At 42.9% G+C, this 15,323-nt stretch overlaps 1 protein-coding gene across 1 annotated transcript in view; it reads right to left on the reverse strand.

The window, feature by feature from the left end:
* The window catches only part of LOC308194345 (coagulation factor XI-like), a 37,449-nt gene extending 24,923 nt beyond the window's left edge, over nucleotides 1–12,526 (reverse strand). The window contains exons 1-10 of the mRNA XM_080590141.1: nucleotides 11,790–12,526; nucleotides 10,088–10,200; nucleotides 8,773–8,858; nucleotides 6,856–7,046; nucleotides 6,362–6,431; nucleotides 5,343–5,469; nucleotides 3,290–3,481; nucleotides 1,534–1,636; nucleotides 1,050–1,184; nucleotides 668–847 (exon numbers count right to left, since the gene is read on the reverse strand). Of these exons, the coding sequence (XP_080446267.1) occupies nucleotides 668–847; nucleotides 1,050–1,184; nucleotides 1,534–1,636; nucleotides 3,290–3,481; nucleotides 5,343–5,469; nucleotides 6,362–6,431; nucleotides 6,856–7,046; nucleotides 8,773–8,858; nucleotides 10,088–10,200; nucleotides 11,790–12,000 (1,408 nt within the window). The 5' untranslated portion in view covers nucleotides 12,001–12,526. The remainder of the gene's footprint in view (nucleotides 1–667; nucleotides 848–1,049; nucleotides 1,185–1,533; nucleotides 1,637–3,289; nucleotides 3,482–5,342; nucleotides 5,470–6,361; nucleotides 6,432–6,855; nucleotides 7,047–8,772; nucleotides 8,859–10,087; nucleotides 10,201–11,789) is intronic.
* Between the last annotated feature and the right edge of the window lie 2,797 nt (nucleotides 12,527–15,323).

A 15,323-nucleotide genomic window follows, 5' to 3' on the forward strand; every position in this document is an offset into this window, starting at 1 on the left:
GAAAACAGAACATGTATTTCCCATTCTTGCAAACGCCATGACAATTGTTGAATGTTCACTTTCTCCACTTAAGATCAGTGCAGGGAACAGCCTTTCCACATGTTCTATAATATAAACAATGGTGCCTCTGTTCTGTGCACTGACAAATACCAGGTGTCTCAGTGGTACCTGAAGAACTAAGAAGTTCTGGGAAGACAGCAAAAACACCAAAGCAACAATGGTGTCAGAAAAAGAGAAAGAATACATCCTTTGCAGACTGCATGTTTGGGACACCCAGCTGAGATGATCAGATAGACAGATGACACATTTCCAGAGCAAAGCAAGTGCAGGACGTTTGCCTTCTCTCACTCCACAGTGTCCCACAGAACACAGATCAGAGGTCTGTAAGCAATCCTGCCCTGACACAGGAGCCCATTCACATGCTGCCATGCAGCACAGGCAACAAGGAGGAAACACCAGGTTGACATGCACTGGGCCTTGGGAAGAAAGGAAACCCTTGGGAAGAAACAAAATGTTGCAGCTCGAGCCTGACAGGAGAGACAGCACCCAGAAGTCTGGGGTGCCATCAAAAGGTGTGTCAAGACTCCAGTTTCTGATACTCTTATTGCTGCTATGGTCACCACACCAAAAGCAGCACTGGTACATCATGAAAGCTTCAGTTACGTACCAATACAGTTCCTGGGACCAGCTGAGAAGGGCACGTAAGCATATGGGTGTCTTCCCTTACTATTTTCAGGGAAGAAGCGCTCAGGTCTGAATTCCTCTGGCTCAGGGAAGATATCAGGATCTCTGTGCAGCACATAAGTTATGACAACGACATTTGTGCCTTTTGGTATCTTATATCCTCCTGAAAGAAAACAGGGAAAGGAGGAAAAAAATAACAAAAACACAGCTGGGCAACTTAACAGCAAAAAAATTGACTTCCTATAGACAGACTCACAGTAAAATATACAAAAAAGAAAGCCCTGCTCTTTACTTGGGAAACACCTCCACTGAGATGCTGGCAGGAATGGAAGCGGCAAGCACCAGCAGAACAGGATCCCACTTACTAATATAGCAATCCTCTGCCAAGGAACGGGCAAACATGGGAACTGAAGGGAAGAGTCGCAGGGCTTCTTTCACAACACACTCAAGGTATCGAAGCTTCTTCAAATCATCCACTGTAACAGGACGCTCCGTGTTGCCTGGCCAAACACAGATAGGGGGGTGAACATGATGGACACACCTCATTTTTGTTTAAACAAACACATCTTGACTCCCTCCAGGAGCTGGGACCATCATGCACCAAGACCACACACTGTGTTACACAGATATTGAATACATGCTTTGTCACAAGGATGTAAGGTTGGCTGTAGTCTCCTACACACCCTTCCAGTACCTCTCCCCATCACCCCTAACAACTGAAAGCTTCAGCATGACCACAAGGTCTGTTCCTACATCCCCTTCTACCTCTAGGCTTATAATGTATCTATAACAGTACCACCCACATACAAACACCACCACAACCCCAACGAAGGAGTAATGGAAACGTACCAAACACCTCATCCAGTTCTCTGTGAACCTTCTTCTGGACTTCAGGATTACATCCAAGCAAGTACAGTACCCAGTTCATAGAAGCTGCTGTTGTATCATGGCCCTAGAGGTCCAGATTTACAAAGACATTCACTTCAACACTATACATCAATGTGGCACGTTTAGGTATGCTATATAAATACTTAGGTGTACAGCTAGTAGGGAAAGTGAGATAAACTCACTACTCCAAGAACCACAAGGAGAAGAAAAAAAACTAAAAACTAAAAACTAAAGAATAAAAAAATAAAAAATAAAAATAAAAAAATAATAAAAAATAAAAAATAAAAAATAAAAATCAAGTGTTGAACTCTATACCACACTGATTACCAGGATTTAAGATGATCCATGATTCTGTCAGGTGCATGAAAACTGACCAAAAGGGAAAAAGCATTGAAATAACCCAAAGATCCTTTTTTTTTTTTTTACTACTTCACCTCCAGAAAACTGCATAAACTACCTTTTTTTTGTTGTTTTTTTAATTGTTGTTGTTGTTTTTTGTTTGTTTGTTTGTTTTTGTTTTCCTTGTATTTTGTCTCAGATGGTGACACTTGCTGCTTGCTTATCTCTCCTTTTCAGGAATACAGTGACTGACTACTATAGCTCTACATAGGTCAGCAGCTCTCACTATTTTTCCCCTTCTTGCAAAGTGTCAGATAATTTGTTCGGAGAGGTGTATCATAGCAGTATCCCAGTATGTCTACACAATGAAATGGATGTATAGTCATCTTTTGTTTACTGTCCAGTCAGTAACATAAGAACTTGGGTGCCAATGACTACCACAGTAGATGTACAAGGGACATTATCTCAAATAGGGTCTAATGACACACAGTAGAGTAGCCATAGAGGGGAATACTACTTGGCTTCCTATAAGTAGCGAATCAGCTATCACTGTTCTCAGAACTGCATAAGAGCAAGGAAAGGAAAAGAAAAGGAAAAGGGAACAAAAAAAACAGAGGGGAACATAAAAGGGAAAAACTGACCATCAAATTATTTTGATACTTAAAATGGCCACTTATGAAGTTAAAAATGCTATGGAGTCACTTAGGAATGGTAAAATAGCAAGAGTTTCTCTAGATTAGAGCAACATTAATACATCTCTGAACTAAGTTCTGAGACAGATTTCAGGTCCACCTAATGGAAGTGTGTGGAAAACAGTCTTATTTAGATCCTTCACTGGAGAGGGAACCACACATCAGGAGATGGTACCAAGAACACACTACCAAAGCACAATCATGACAGAACCACGAGGTTACAGCCAACATGGAAAGGGGTAAAATGTGAGAACTGACAAAATGCAAAGCAAAGCATTGAAACCATTTAGAGTTCTCAATGGCATGAATGAGGTTTGTAGCAGAAGCTGAGATGCCATATCAACCATCAAACTGTTATTACACATCTGCTTGTATGAGTAAAACCTGCTCACATAGGCAGGGCCTGCCACATGTATTGCCCAATATTTTGTCAGGGCATACAATTCTAGATCAATAGTTTTTTCTCCTACAGGAGGGAGTTTGTCTCCTACAGGAGTTTGTCTCCTACAGGAGTTTCCTCTTAGGCTTCCAGGGATAAAATAACTTTATACTAGAAGTGGCTTCCTAAACTAAGAAAAAAAAGGAGTCACTGCCTGTAAATGGTGAATCTTAAGTTCTGGGGAAAAAAAATGCAAACACAAATAAATACAAACAAAAAACCCCAAACCATTGGCGGCCTTTGGTACCTCAAACATGAAAGTATCTACTTCTTCACGAATGTCCTTGTAGCTCAATTTGTTCCCTTCATCATCTGTTGCATTCAGCAGCATGTCCAGGAAAGCTTCTCTCTTTTTGGAACCACTTTCTCCACTGTTCACATCAGTATCACGTTTCATTCGTTTGGTGTTTTCAAGTTCTGCAGCTTTTTCTGCAATGACCTGAGATTAAAACCAGTATATTAGATGCTGCATGCAGTGTATGTGCTGCATAAATCACACAGGTTCATCCTAACTTGTTAAAACAAAAATATCCATCTATAGCAGTCTACATGAGGTAGGCCTAGTTAGCATAGCTGTTAGCATTGGCTTGTGATCTTAATCAACTTTTTGTTTTAGTAGATGAAATATGACCAACATCTTGTCCCAAACAATAGAATTAACCTTGAAAAGATTTTGTGTGTTCAAGAAAACAGTCAAACTGTTCAATGTGTTGACCATCAAAAAGTGTGAACACATCAAGAATATCTGGAACGAGCTTATTGTTAATGCCAGCAATGGCAACAGCAAGTCAGAAAACATCACCACAATCTGAGCAGACCAATCACCAAGAAGAAATCTACCCAACCCAATAAATAAGGAAAGGAACATGTTTCCAACCTCTGGGGAACTCAGGGGAATGAAGAGAAATACACCAGGGCATCCCAAAAACCTACATCAGGACTATACATAGCATGGCTGGAACCACTACACTGAAGCCTCACAGTTTTTCTTTGGTATCAGAGCAGTGGTTGACCTTCCTCTTTTTAGGTCAAAGCACAGCCCCAGTGACAGATGGGAAGTTCCTGCCATCACCATCATTGCTGTAACAGCACAATGAAGCTCTTCAGTAAACTGGCCAGTATCACTCTCAACATTTTTCTAAAGGTTGTGTAATACTTGATTCAGTTCAGAAGAAGCACTGAATGGGGAAAATATAATTATGCACACACGTTGTTTCAAATATACACTTATAATAACACATGCAGAACCACCTCATCTCTTCTTTCTGCCAGCACCTATGCTAGGTGAGATTATTTAGTGTTCCTTTATCATCATCTGAGATTTGGTGTCTTATATCCAGTGCACCAGCCCAGCATGGAAGGACAGCAGCAGTATTACCTTAAGGCTCTTTCTCATGCTTCACTGCTGCAATTTCCAACAAGAGGAAGCAAAATATAACCTAAGCTACTTAAAAACAACTCCAATGAGAATTTTACTCTGACAGAATACAGCACGATAGAGATGCCCATTTCTCTATACACTGCAGGAGTGCATGGTCAATATGACTCATTATATGTACTGAAAGTTCAGGGACTATTTCTTTTGCTGTGGGCAAAGGCACTGTAGGGTACATAAACATTTCCAGGAAAACAGCCTCCTGGTAACATCTTAACAGTAAGCTTGGGAGGGCAGCCATTGGCAAGAACAGCACAGGGGCTACTTACTGAGAAAAAAGGGTGTTCCTTTCACAGTCTAAAATAGTAAGAGAAGACTGCATTTTATGCAAAGTCAGTGACGTATATTTAATGGTTTCCATACCAAAGTGTTCTGTTTTTCATGTGGGGACCCGTGCGTGTTTAGTCATCTCAGCAATTCTTCTCCAAATGAAGGAAAACAAACACGGGCTTCTATATCTGAGGACTGGACCAAGTGGCATTACCAGTGTATTTGTTTTACTGATACAAACTCGGCTGAGAACTGTTACAGGCAATTAAGATGGACAGAACAAGAATTTGGTGAACATCTGTTGTTTATTTCAGTTGTCCAGGACCAATGAGTCCTGTTATTCCCTTGGAGTAATACACTCCCCTGCTTAAAAATGAGACCGCCTTACAGAGAAGACATGTATTGACTTCTTTTTAGGGGACTCCACGCATCCCAAAGGATAGTTCTTTTAATAGATGCACAGTAAGAGTGCTGATTCTCATCTGCAATTTGGAAGCTAGCTACTAAGTGCAAAACTCTCCATCAACTAGAACGTGGCATAAATAAAAAAATATATATACAAAAAAATAATAAATAATAATAAAAAAGGCCATACTGTATCTGTAAAATTGTGAAGGATCTTAAGATTCCTCTCATGCTCTCTTCCTTCCTTAAACAGAATATATACAAGATCATGCCAAAGCCAAGGGCTCTTCTGTCGCTGCTGGATTAGATCACTCATCCTAGGGGAACAAAAAATTATGTCACGTAACATTTCTTGACAAAAAGTAATTTCACAGCACAATTTCAAGAACCAAAAAAGAAGTTGTGCCTCCCTCTACCTCTCTCTATGAAACAGAGATAAACATGTTGTATGGGTTTAAACACATTCATCTGAAGGTAAAACTGCTATTCTTTGTTTTCTGATCTCAAAATCTGTCATCCACCCCAGCATTCAGCATCACTATGACATCTATCTCATCACTATGACATCTATCTTTAGGCACTGATCTTTGAAAAGGAGAGCATATGTCCTTTTAGTGGCGATCCTCTTGAAGCAGGTATATTCAGTCACCCAGTCCATTCCCACCCCACGTCAGTAAAGCATTGACCACATATCTTGAAAAGACATACAACTTGTGCTAGGTCTCCAAATATCTGTCCTGTGACCTCAACAGCCATCTGAAAACATTACATTTCTACTTGACTGTCCAGATGCTATATATGCCAGACATCACATGAAAAGTATTGGCAATAAAGAATCAGTCGCAATATATGGCTTCAATGACACTCAAACATCTGGAGTACACGTGAAAGGGCTGATTGTCATTGCTGTTCAGCTCTTGTACATGCATTTGGCAGCAGAAAGAGACTCAGAGGAGGAATTATTACCTCCAGTACCAATGGATTAACTGAATAGCAGCTGACACCTTTTTACAGCCTTAACCTCCCATTGCATATTCTCACAACAGAAGATGTCTTAAAAAACTTCGAGAATTTTCCTTACCTTCTTGGCTTTCTATATCTACCTGTGTCACCCCCACCTCCACCCCAGCTCACAAAGCAGATGAACTGACGCTGGCAGCAACAACTCCAACCCAACTACAAAGTAGCCAAGGAAAAACCTCCATTTACCTGTAGATAGCACGAACATACTCAGAATCCTTATTCTCCTGAGCACCCACATTCCTTCCCATCGCCGTTTCTAGGAGAAGGAAATCATCAGCATTTCACAACTGCAAAATGAAATGCAGAGTCCCTGTATACAGTAAGTTAGTATTGCTCCCAGACTTTGATTGTCACCACACTGTCAGTTTGATGCATAAATATGCACAACCCTTTCCAGATGAAAATTTTGCTTTTCCTTTCCAGGTACAGGAGCCCTGCTCCTCAAGAAAACCTCTCTTCAGACTCCTACCTCTGTCGTGCTCATGCCACAAACTAAGCTCACCACTCACCTAATCAGAGGCACGTGAGACCCTAAGAGAAAGGATAGCCTTGGGAGGTTAGCAATGCATTCACACAGTAAGCAGAGATATTCCCATATCTCCTCACACAACATGGCACAGCTGTACTCATGAGCCTCTGCACCACTCACAGCCTCACCACAATAACTAAGGAGGACTTACCACAGATGATATCAAGTGCACACAGAGTGACGTCCAGAAAGATATCAAACGGTTCCTTGTCAACATGCTTCTCAAGTTTCTCCAACAAAATACCCCCTTGCTCATTCATAACCTCGAGAAAGTCGTTTAAGATTGCAAAGTGGAATGTGGGAGTTATCATCTTCCTCCGTGACCGCCACTTGTCTCCAGTGCTGCAAAATTGACAGGGGAGAGGGAAGGGTTAAAACTCCAACTCAAAAATAAAACCCTCCCCATCACAGAAAGCACACAGTAAGAACTGCCAACTGGAGCACCTTCACAAATGGGCATGCTGTGGCTGACTCTTCAACATCTCCACAGCACTCCTCAGAAGGAGCAAATTGGAAGTATTTATTGTTCCAGCTCTCTGAAGCACGAGCCACCATTTCTACATCTGCTGTCAACAAAAGAAGTTGCCAGCGAGTCTTCAGACAGTCCCATGGTCACTTGGTGCACAGGCTGAGGGAGTGAACAGAAGCCATCTATAGGACAAACCAGCTCTTCACCATCAAGGTCTCGACTCACCACACCATGTCTGTGAATCACAACCTGTGCTTGCCTATCCACTGACTATCTAGAAAATTAGGACTGAGGAGAACTAGGGTCCAGGGACACTATGCCAATGACTACCTCAAGGTCTGACTATGAAGTTTCCTCAGAGGCAGGCAACAACCTCCCACATGTCAGTGAACGAGCATGGAACCACAGCTGATGCCACCGGCTTCCAGGGGTTCTTGTTTGTTTTCCTGAACCAGGTGCCCCATAAGCACACAGCTGGCTTCTCTGCTTACAGAGCAAATCCTCGCATCACTTCTCTGCCATTGGGCTAGCTTATCAGTTGTCTTCTACTACTGGCCTTAATCAGCAAAGACAGGAACATTCTCCTCTCATTATGTTTTTGCAAGCACAAGGAAGTCAAAACATCTCTAAAAGTCTACCTGGAGAAAAAAAAATAGTAAGGAAGGAACACTAGCAGGAAGCATACACCACACCTGACACCCAGGGACCTCAGCTCTGCACTTTGTTACTGATTACTGTCCCTCTTGCTTGAGGGGCACAAATAAAACACAGGCAAAGAGGCATTCCTTATCCTCCCACATATACTTGCACCTTCCACACCATGATCACAGCTGGCTTTTCCAACACCACGGTCCCATCAAAAAGCACGAGAATGGCACTTCTGAGAGCTCCAAACAGGCAACAAACTGCAAACAGGGGGACCTCGACACACAGAGAAGAGGCACAAAGGCACCAGAGACACTCTATATTTGCCTTGTTCCAACTCTTGAATATCTGCATCATCCAGACCAAAAAATTTCCTCAACCCTATGAAGACTGGAGGACACCAAAGCCTTGCACCACTGCTTTTCCCTCTCTCCACTCCTTCCTTGCACTCCTTTCCATGCTCATTTCTTATCAATCTCCACTTCATGAGGGAAATAAAGAACAGGGTACAGATACTCTCCCATCTTTCCCCAACGCAACCTCAGGCCCATCCTGATTTGCAGCTTCATCAGCTGAAATAAGCAACACAGTCACAGTTCTGCCACAGTCACATTACTCCACACAACAGTCAAAACATCCAGCAGGTAGCATCGCAGACTAGAAGACACCACTTGCCACGGGATACAACTTCTCAAAAAATCAGATTCTTCCCAAGTCTCTGGGCAAAAAATGTGTTAATGGTAAAATTTTACAAGAAATAGATAACACCATTATATTTTTATTGGGCACTAGCTACTAAAGAATAACAAAGACTATCACAAGGAATAAGATTTCTAGAGCTATCATCCACATCTTTGCCCAGAGATGCACACAACATTCTTCCCACCAAGCACTCTCTCATCATATGCTCTGCAAGTTTTAAGAAGACAGCAATACACCTGCATTTTACTATACCTTGTCAGAAGTCCAGTCCCCAACCATGGATGCAGAAATTTGTACAGGAATGATTTTTCAATATGCTTTGAACTACTCAGAATAACCTGTCAGAAAATGAAAGGAGGGGAAAAAAACCGCTTGTTAGATGGAGAGAGATACCTTCAGCTGAGATTACTTCACACAACCTCAATTTCCTCAAGAAAATGTCCTGAACCTCAGAAAAATGTAAACACACAAGCTGGTACACAGTGGAAACATACAGTCTACACCCTCAAGTCTTTCTGTAACTGTCCCAATCCTGAAAAACAAAGAAATAATCAGAAACTACTACTACCAATTCCCTTATCTTCCTTAAAAAAATCTGCATTACCAGCAGAGCTCAGAGAAAACCCAATGGTTTTCAGCCATAACAAAATTCTCAAGAAGTACCATCTCTTTCATCAACATTTGCAGAAAAATTGGCTGTCTGCAAGGGCCTTTCTTAGTAAGAAGGGAATCCAAGCTCATCTTCCCTGATAACACCACACTGAAAACCTGGAACAACCAGCTCAACAACCTGCAGCCCCTAAACAGGCATACACCTTGCATTATTTTCTCACATAAACAAAACAGCACTACACAATGCCAGCAGGCAACAGGGTGAAACTCTGCACTTACTCCCTCATAAAATGACTAGCTTTTTAGCACAAACTGGTACAAGGGGTACATCCTGGATTTTTTCCTCCGAGTCATCTTTTGCACACCAAATCTTTGTTCTCAACCTTGCCCTACACTTCTGCCCATTGATTTCAATGTCATATCACCAGCCAGTGTTCAATACTCACTGTATACCATAACAAGGAAACAGCTCTATCTTCCCAGTTCATGACCAATCACTGTCCAGAGCTAAACTAACACCATTTCATGGCATCAAGACAGACCCATCAAGTTCTCATGCAAAATTCAAACAGGCACAAGCACTGCAAACAGCATTTTGTAATGTTCTACCTCTATTCCAATGGTCCAGATACCCTTCTATTGCCTTTTTCGTTCTGGTTTGGAACAGAAGGTTCAACAATTCAAAACAAAGCTAAAGGAGATGCTTCACTGTACAAAACATACTTACTCGATGCTTTCATTTGCTGGCTCATCTTCAGTATTGATTTTTTCCAAGATAAAGCTTTTTTATTTTTACACTTTCAGCCTTTCTTTGGCATTGGGTCAGAGGATAACCTCAAGTAAAATCAGTTCAAGCCCTTTTTCGCAAAACTTACATTGATAGAATAGAAACTAACAGATTGGGCACTGCTCTGCCTGAGAGTGATCTAGATAGAAAGGAGACAAGCACACTCACCTCCACACTATCAGGATGATACAAAACAGTGATAGGCAATGGTCCTAACCAAATTTTGAACAGCGGTTGTTTCCTGAAATCTTCAGCAAAATTTTGTAGTTGTTTAAAAAAGCCTGGAATAATAAAAATAATAATAATAATAATAAAAAAAAAAGCAGGTTAGAATTTTTAAAAAATGTTGTTCTGAATAAGCAAGACTTCTGCAATGGACTTTTTTATAATATGCATTATAATATATTTTTGCTTTAGTTTTATCTTGCTACCATGACAAAGCAGCGTATTTTGCACCTGTCAATTAGCTGTGCTGCAGGAGCATTTATTTATGGCTGTGCTCTTGAAGGTGCTGTATTCTAGAGAATCCCCACCACACTCTAGACAAGGCAGTTTGATTTAAGCTCTCCCAGAGCCCTGCAGCATGGGCCTGTTGCAATACAACGCTCTTTGTCATAACTTGAACCAAATTAAACTTTGTCAAGACTATGCTTATATTTTGGTTTACCTGACACTATCCAAAATAATACATCAAGACATTTCTTTACTTTCCAAGTACAGCATCAAGCCTTTTCCCATCTAAGACTTGGTTCACAGATACTACACTTGTGATGCACAGACAAGCAACATAGACCACAGTAATGACAAAGCACTGTGCAGGGACAAGTATCACTTGAAATGTCTAGTTTCTGATAGCTGGACTCCTGAAGAAAATCTCTGGAACCCTTACACTGTTATTGTTTGCCTGAAAAAAAAAATAATAATGATAAATTCTTTTTTTTTTTTTTATTCCTGTGTGCTTAAATCTTCTTACTCTCTCTCAGCCCTAATTATCAGTGACGGTTTGCCATTCTAGCAGAGGCCTTTTTAACAGCTGGCTGTTGCAGGACTAAACACCACCCTCACCTTTAAGAAACCTTACTGAAGGATAAGTGACTGTTTACAAGGCCATCATGGATTTAGCAATGTAAATGTCCCTATCTCTAAGGGCACAAAGGTTCATAGGATCATTTATGCCTGAATCATCTGAGAGATACCACTATTGCACAGTCACCAGTTGGACTTCATAGGGGTGAGACTGACAGTCCAGCCAGTTCTTGACCCACCAATTTATCCTCTCACCTAGTCCATATCTTGCCAGTTTAGCTACACAGAAAGCGTGGAAGGTGCTATCAAAGACTGAAGGCACAGCTAATTCTGAAAATGACCTAACAGCTCAGCATGCTAAAATTCCGTTGCACACTCATTGGGTGAAGAATATTGTTAAAGTCCTTTTTCCTCCCAAGTGAAAAGCTCTGTTTGGATTACAGCTAATAGCTGTGCTCAGTTTTACAATACAGTGCTCAGTGTTAGTAAACAGTACTTCCTGTGAAGGCAGCCCAGCGCTCCTCCTTCTTGCAGAAATACAGACCACAGCATTCCCCCTCCATGTCACTAACAACCTGAAAAGGGGCCCCAGACAAGCATCAGTGGCTGGAAACCACTATCAACTAGTCTTTGAGTATTAATAAATGCCACATTTATACAGTTCCTCTCCTCTCTCCCACAGGGCTGGCTTCTCGCCCAGTTCTCCTCTGTAGGTCGCCCACAGCCCCAGGGTGACCTATAGGCAATGGCACACCCTACAACTCGCTCACCCACCCCAGCACCTCCTGCACCAAAGCCCCTCACAGCACCAGGACCCCACAGCTGGGAGGTAAGCTGCCCCTACCTTCTCCCTTCCGCTCCAACAGCAGAGCATTTCCCAGCACGGGATAGCAGGGGCTGATACCCGGGATGGGCTTCATCACCCGCCACCGCCACCAGAAGTCCAGCAGGGAGGGCAGGGAGCACATGATGACAACCGTCAAGAGCAAGGTGATGGACCCAGCCACCCAGGGCAGCAGCTGGGTGCCCCCCGCGGTTCCCAGCACGACCTCCATGGCTGCCTCGCAGCTCCTGCTCCGAGCCTTGCTCCCCGCTGGCACGCTCAGGACCCTGCGTCAGGCCCAGCCGGCGCTGCTCGCAGCCGCTTTGCAGTGAGCAGAGAGCCTGGATCCAGGCCCTAAGAGCGGGAGGCGGAGCTGATAGACAGGGCCCAGAGCCCAGAGGCACAGCTTGGAGAGAAGGAAATAAACGATGACGTGATAAGCAACCGCACGGAGAGGCTGCCTGCCAGCAGCTCACAACAGCAGAGCAGCCAAAGGGAACAGCGCCGTTTCCATGCCCTCAGCTGAAGAGTCACAGGAGCTTTCAGATGCCCCACACAGTTTCTCAGAAGGAAAAGGACAAATAGCTGTCAAGAAAAAAAATCTCTGCCCTGATTTGGGGAGGACAAATGTTTTCAAGAGTGCCTTTCTCCATGTTTTTTTCAGATGTTCAGGGAACACAGTTTTGCCGAGCAGAACCGCTCCAGTGCTCTGCAGCACAATGCCTGAAGGCTGTGAAGTGCTTAAGATGGGGAGCATCTTCCACGGGTAGGCGGCCCAAAGGGGTTAGACAAATCAGAGCCTGTACAGACGCACGATCCAGAAGAGCCCTGCAAAGCATACACATGCTTCTCCACTCAAATGGCTTTTGCTGATCTCTCTACTGAATGCTCAGCCACCAGCTGAAGGGTGCCAGTGACACAACTGGCAGCACCAGCACCTGTGTCACAGGCATGCTGAGCTGGTGGCAGTGCAGGCACCCAACAGCAGGGGCTAGGTTGTTCCTCCACAGCTCTTCTCTGCGTGCTGAGAGTCTAAGTGAACCTAGGGGGAGAGCTGAAATCAGGCCAGCAAGCAACTTGCTCAGTGCTTGGATAGAAGTGGTGTTATACACATCATGAAAAGAAGCAGAGCCAGCAGGTCAAGGGAGGTGATTCTCCCCCTCTGCTCCGCTCTCATGATACCCCACCTGGAGCCCTGCATTCAGCTGTGGGGCCCCCAGCCCAAGAAGACATGGACCTGCTGGAACAGGTCCAGAGGAGGGCCATGAGGATGATCAGAGGGATGGTGCACATCTCTTATGGAGACAGGCTGAGAGAGCTGGGGATGCTCAGCCTGGAGAAGAGAAGGCTCCACGTAGACCATATTGCAGTCTTTCAATACATAAAGAGGGCCTATAAGAAAGATCAGGAGGGACTCTTTACCAGGGTGCATAGTGATATGACAAGGGGCAATACCTTTAAACTGAAAGAGGGGAGATTTAGATTAGATAAAAGGAGGAAATTCTTTACTCAGAGGGTGGTGAGGCACTGGCACAGGTTGCCCAGAGAAGCTGTGGATGCCCCGTCCCTGGAGGTGCTCAAGGTCTGGTTGGATGGGGCCTTGGGCAACTTGGTCTGGTGGGAGGTGTCCCTGCCCATGGGAGGTGGGGTTGGATCTAGATGTCTTTAAGGCACCTTCCAACCCAAACCATACTATGGTTCTATGACTCTACAATGATAATCCCTGCCACATTTCCTACCTTTGGAAGATATTAGCAACTCAGAGGAGAAACACAAATAGAGGAAAATCATCAGAAGCTAAGGAAGCTGATGACCTTTGGTAGCAGAATTGAGTAAGTTTTAGCACTTTGTTTCTACTGTCTCCCAGCCAGCACTTTATCATAAGAGCTGACTGATGCATTTTTCTTCACAGTAAACAGCTGGAAATGAACTTTGCTACTATTGCATGACCAAAAAAAAAAAAAAAAAAAAAAAGCAGATAAATAGCCTACCTTGTAAACACTAAAAGCAAGCTACACTGCCAACAGTATCCTGTTGTCTTCAGATGACATCTCATGAAGTATGGAAGCGTGCAGGACTAAGCGGCTCACCTTCTGCCTATGTGATCAGCTGGGTAATTATATTATTTTCTTTATGAAAACCTTATATTTTTTTGTTTATTCTTGTGGAGCTGATAATAAGATGAAATGGCAAATCATTATTTCTGAGTCAACAACCTGTGTTTCTAAGTGCTGATAATTTCTTGTGCAGGAAAACAAAAACAAACAAAAAAACAGTGAAATAGCAAGGGTAGAGTGAAAAGCCACAGGAGAAGCAGTAGGGAACACAGCAGAGCAAACTTTGCAAGTAGCTGCCAGCAGCTGGCAGTGGCGATGCTGCAACAAACAAAAGGCAGCAGACGGAACAAGATGTAGAAGATTTACCCAGAAAGAAGAAATGAGAAATCTGGCATCCCTAAGGCCTGACTATGTTGCTGAGATTTGCAGTCGTCATGAACCTTTGCTATAAGTTTCAAAGGAGGATGATCTGCAGGAAAGGCACACACTTAACAGATTTTTCTACAGGATTACAGTTAGCACGTGCAGCTATACTTTTTTTCACCCAGAGAGCTATTTGCTCAGTGTTGTGCTTCAGCAGACACTCTACGAATTCCTGAAGTTTTGCTTTCATAAATGTACATAATAGTGCAAATCTGCTTTCACTCAGCCTCTCACTTAAGTGAAAGTCTATTTGCCTGAGTTGACAGAAGGCATGCATCCTGTCAAGCAAATGCAGCAATCTGCAGGCACTAATGTCACACAGGCTTCTGCTGGTCTCTAGTAGATAAAGAAATCAATGAAATTATCATTACAGACCAAAAATAAAAACCAAAAACCTAAAGCAAAGCAAGGATAAAGTGGATCTGATATGACAGAACGTCAAAAGAAAAGTACACAACGTGTTCTGAAAAACTGTGGTATGTTCCATGTTCTTTACATTAGTTCTTTACTGCAGCCAAGGCATACCAGATTTTTGACATCTCTTTGGAGAAAAACAAACAAACAAACAAACAAAAAACACACAGCAGTCAGGGTAAGAAAGACAAATTGGTTGCTCACTTAGCAATCACTACAAAGCATTTGCAATAGAGAACAGTTTTTCTTAGGAAGGTCTCCACTCTTTCTCAACATGCACATGATTACAACAGAACTAAAGCTGAGTAGAAGGTATTCACGTCGAACAAAAGTCATAGTGTAGTACACACCAGCCTTCACCTGCTCAAATAAGATACCACAATGCCTTCATTTGAAAACACACAGTCAATGCTGAACGGCTCAGGAATCCCCCCATCCTTGGAGAGGAATTTTAGGGCCTGATTATCAATTTACTATGGTAACTTATTCCAAGGCTTTGCAGAGGTCAGCAACCTTCACTCTTTCACAAAGTGCCAGATGATCTCTCCACTGAGGCAGCTCCCACTTCTGCCATCATAGAACCAAACAGAGACATACTCCTCTTTTCATTTATTCCACAACCTAAACTCTGGGTTGCCATTAAGTGCCACATGATGGTAAA

Source organism: Anser brachyrhynchus (assembly GCF_964034855.1).
Source record: "Anser brachyrhynchus genome assembly, chromosome: 4".
In the NCBI taxonomy this organism is placed as follows: Eukaryota; Metazoa; Chordata; class Aves; order Anseriformes; family Anatidae; genus Anser; species Anser brachyrhynchus.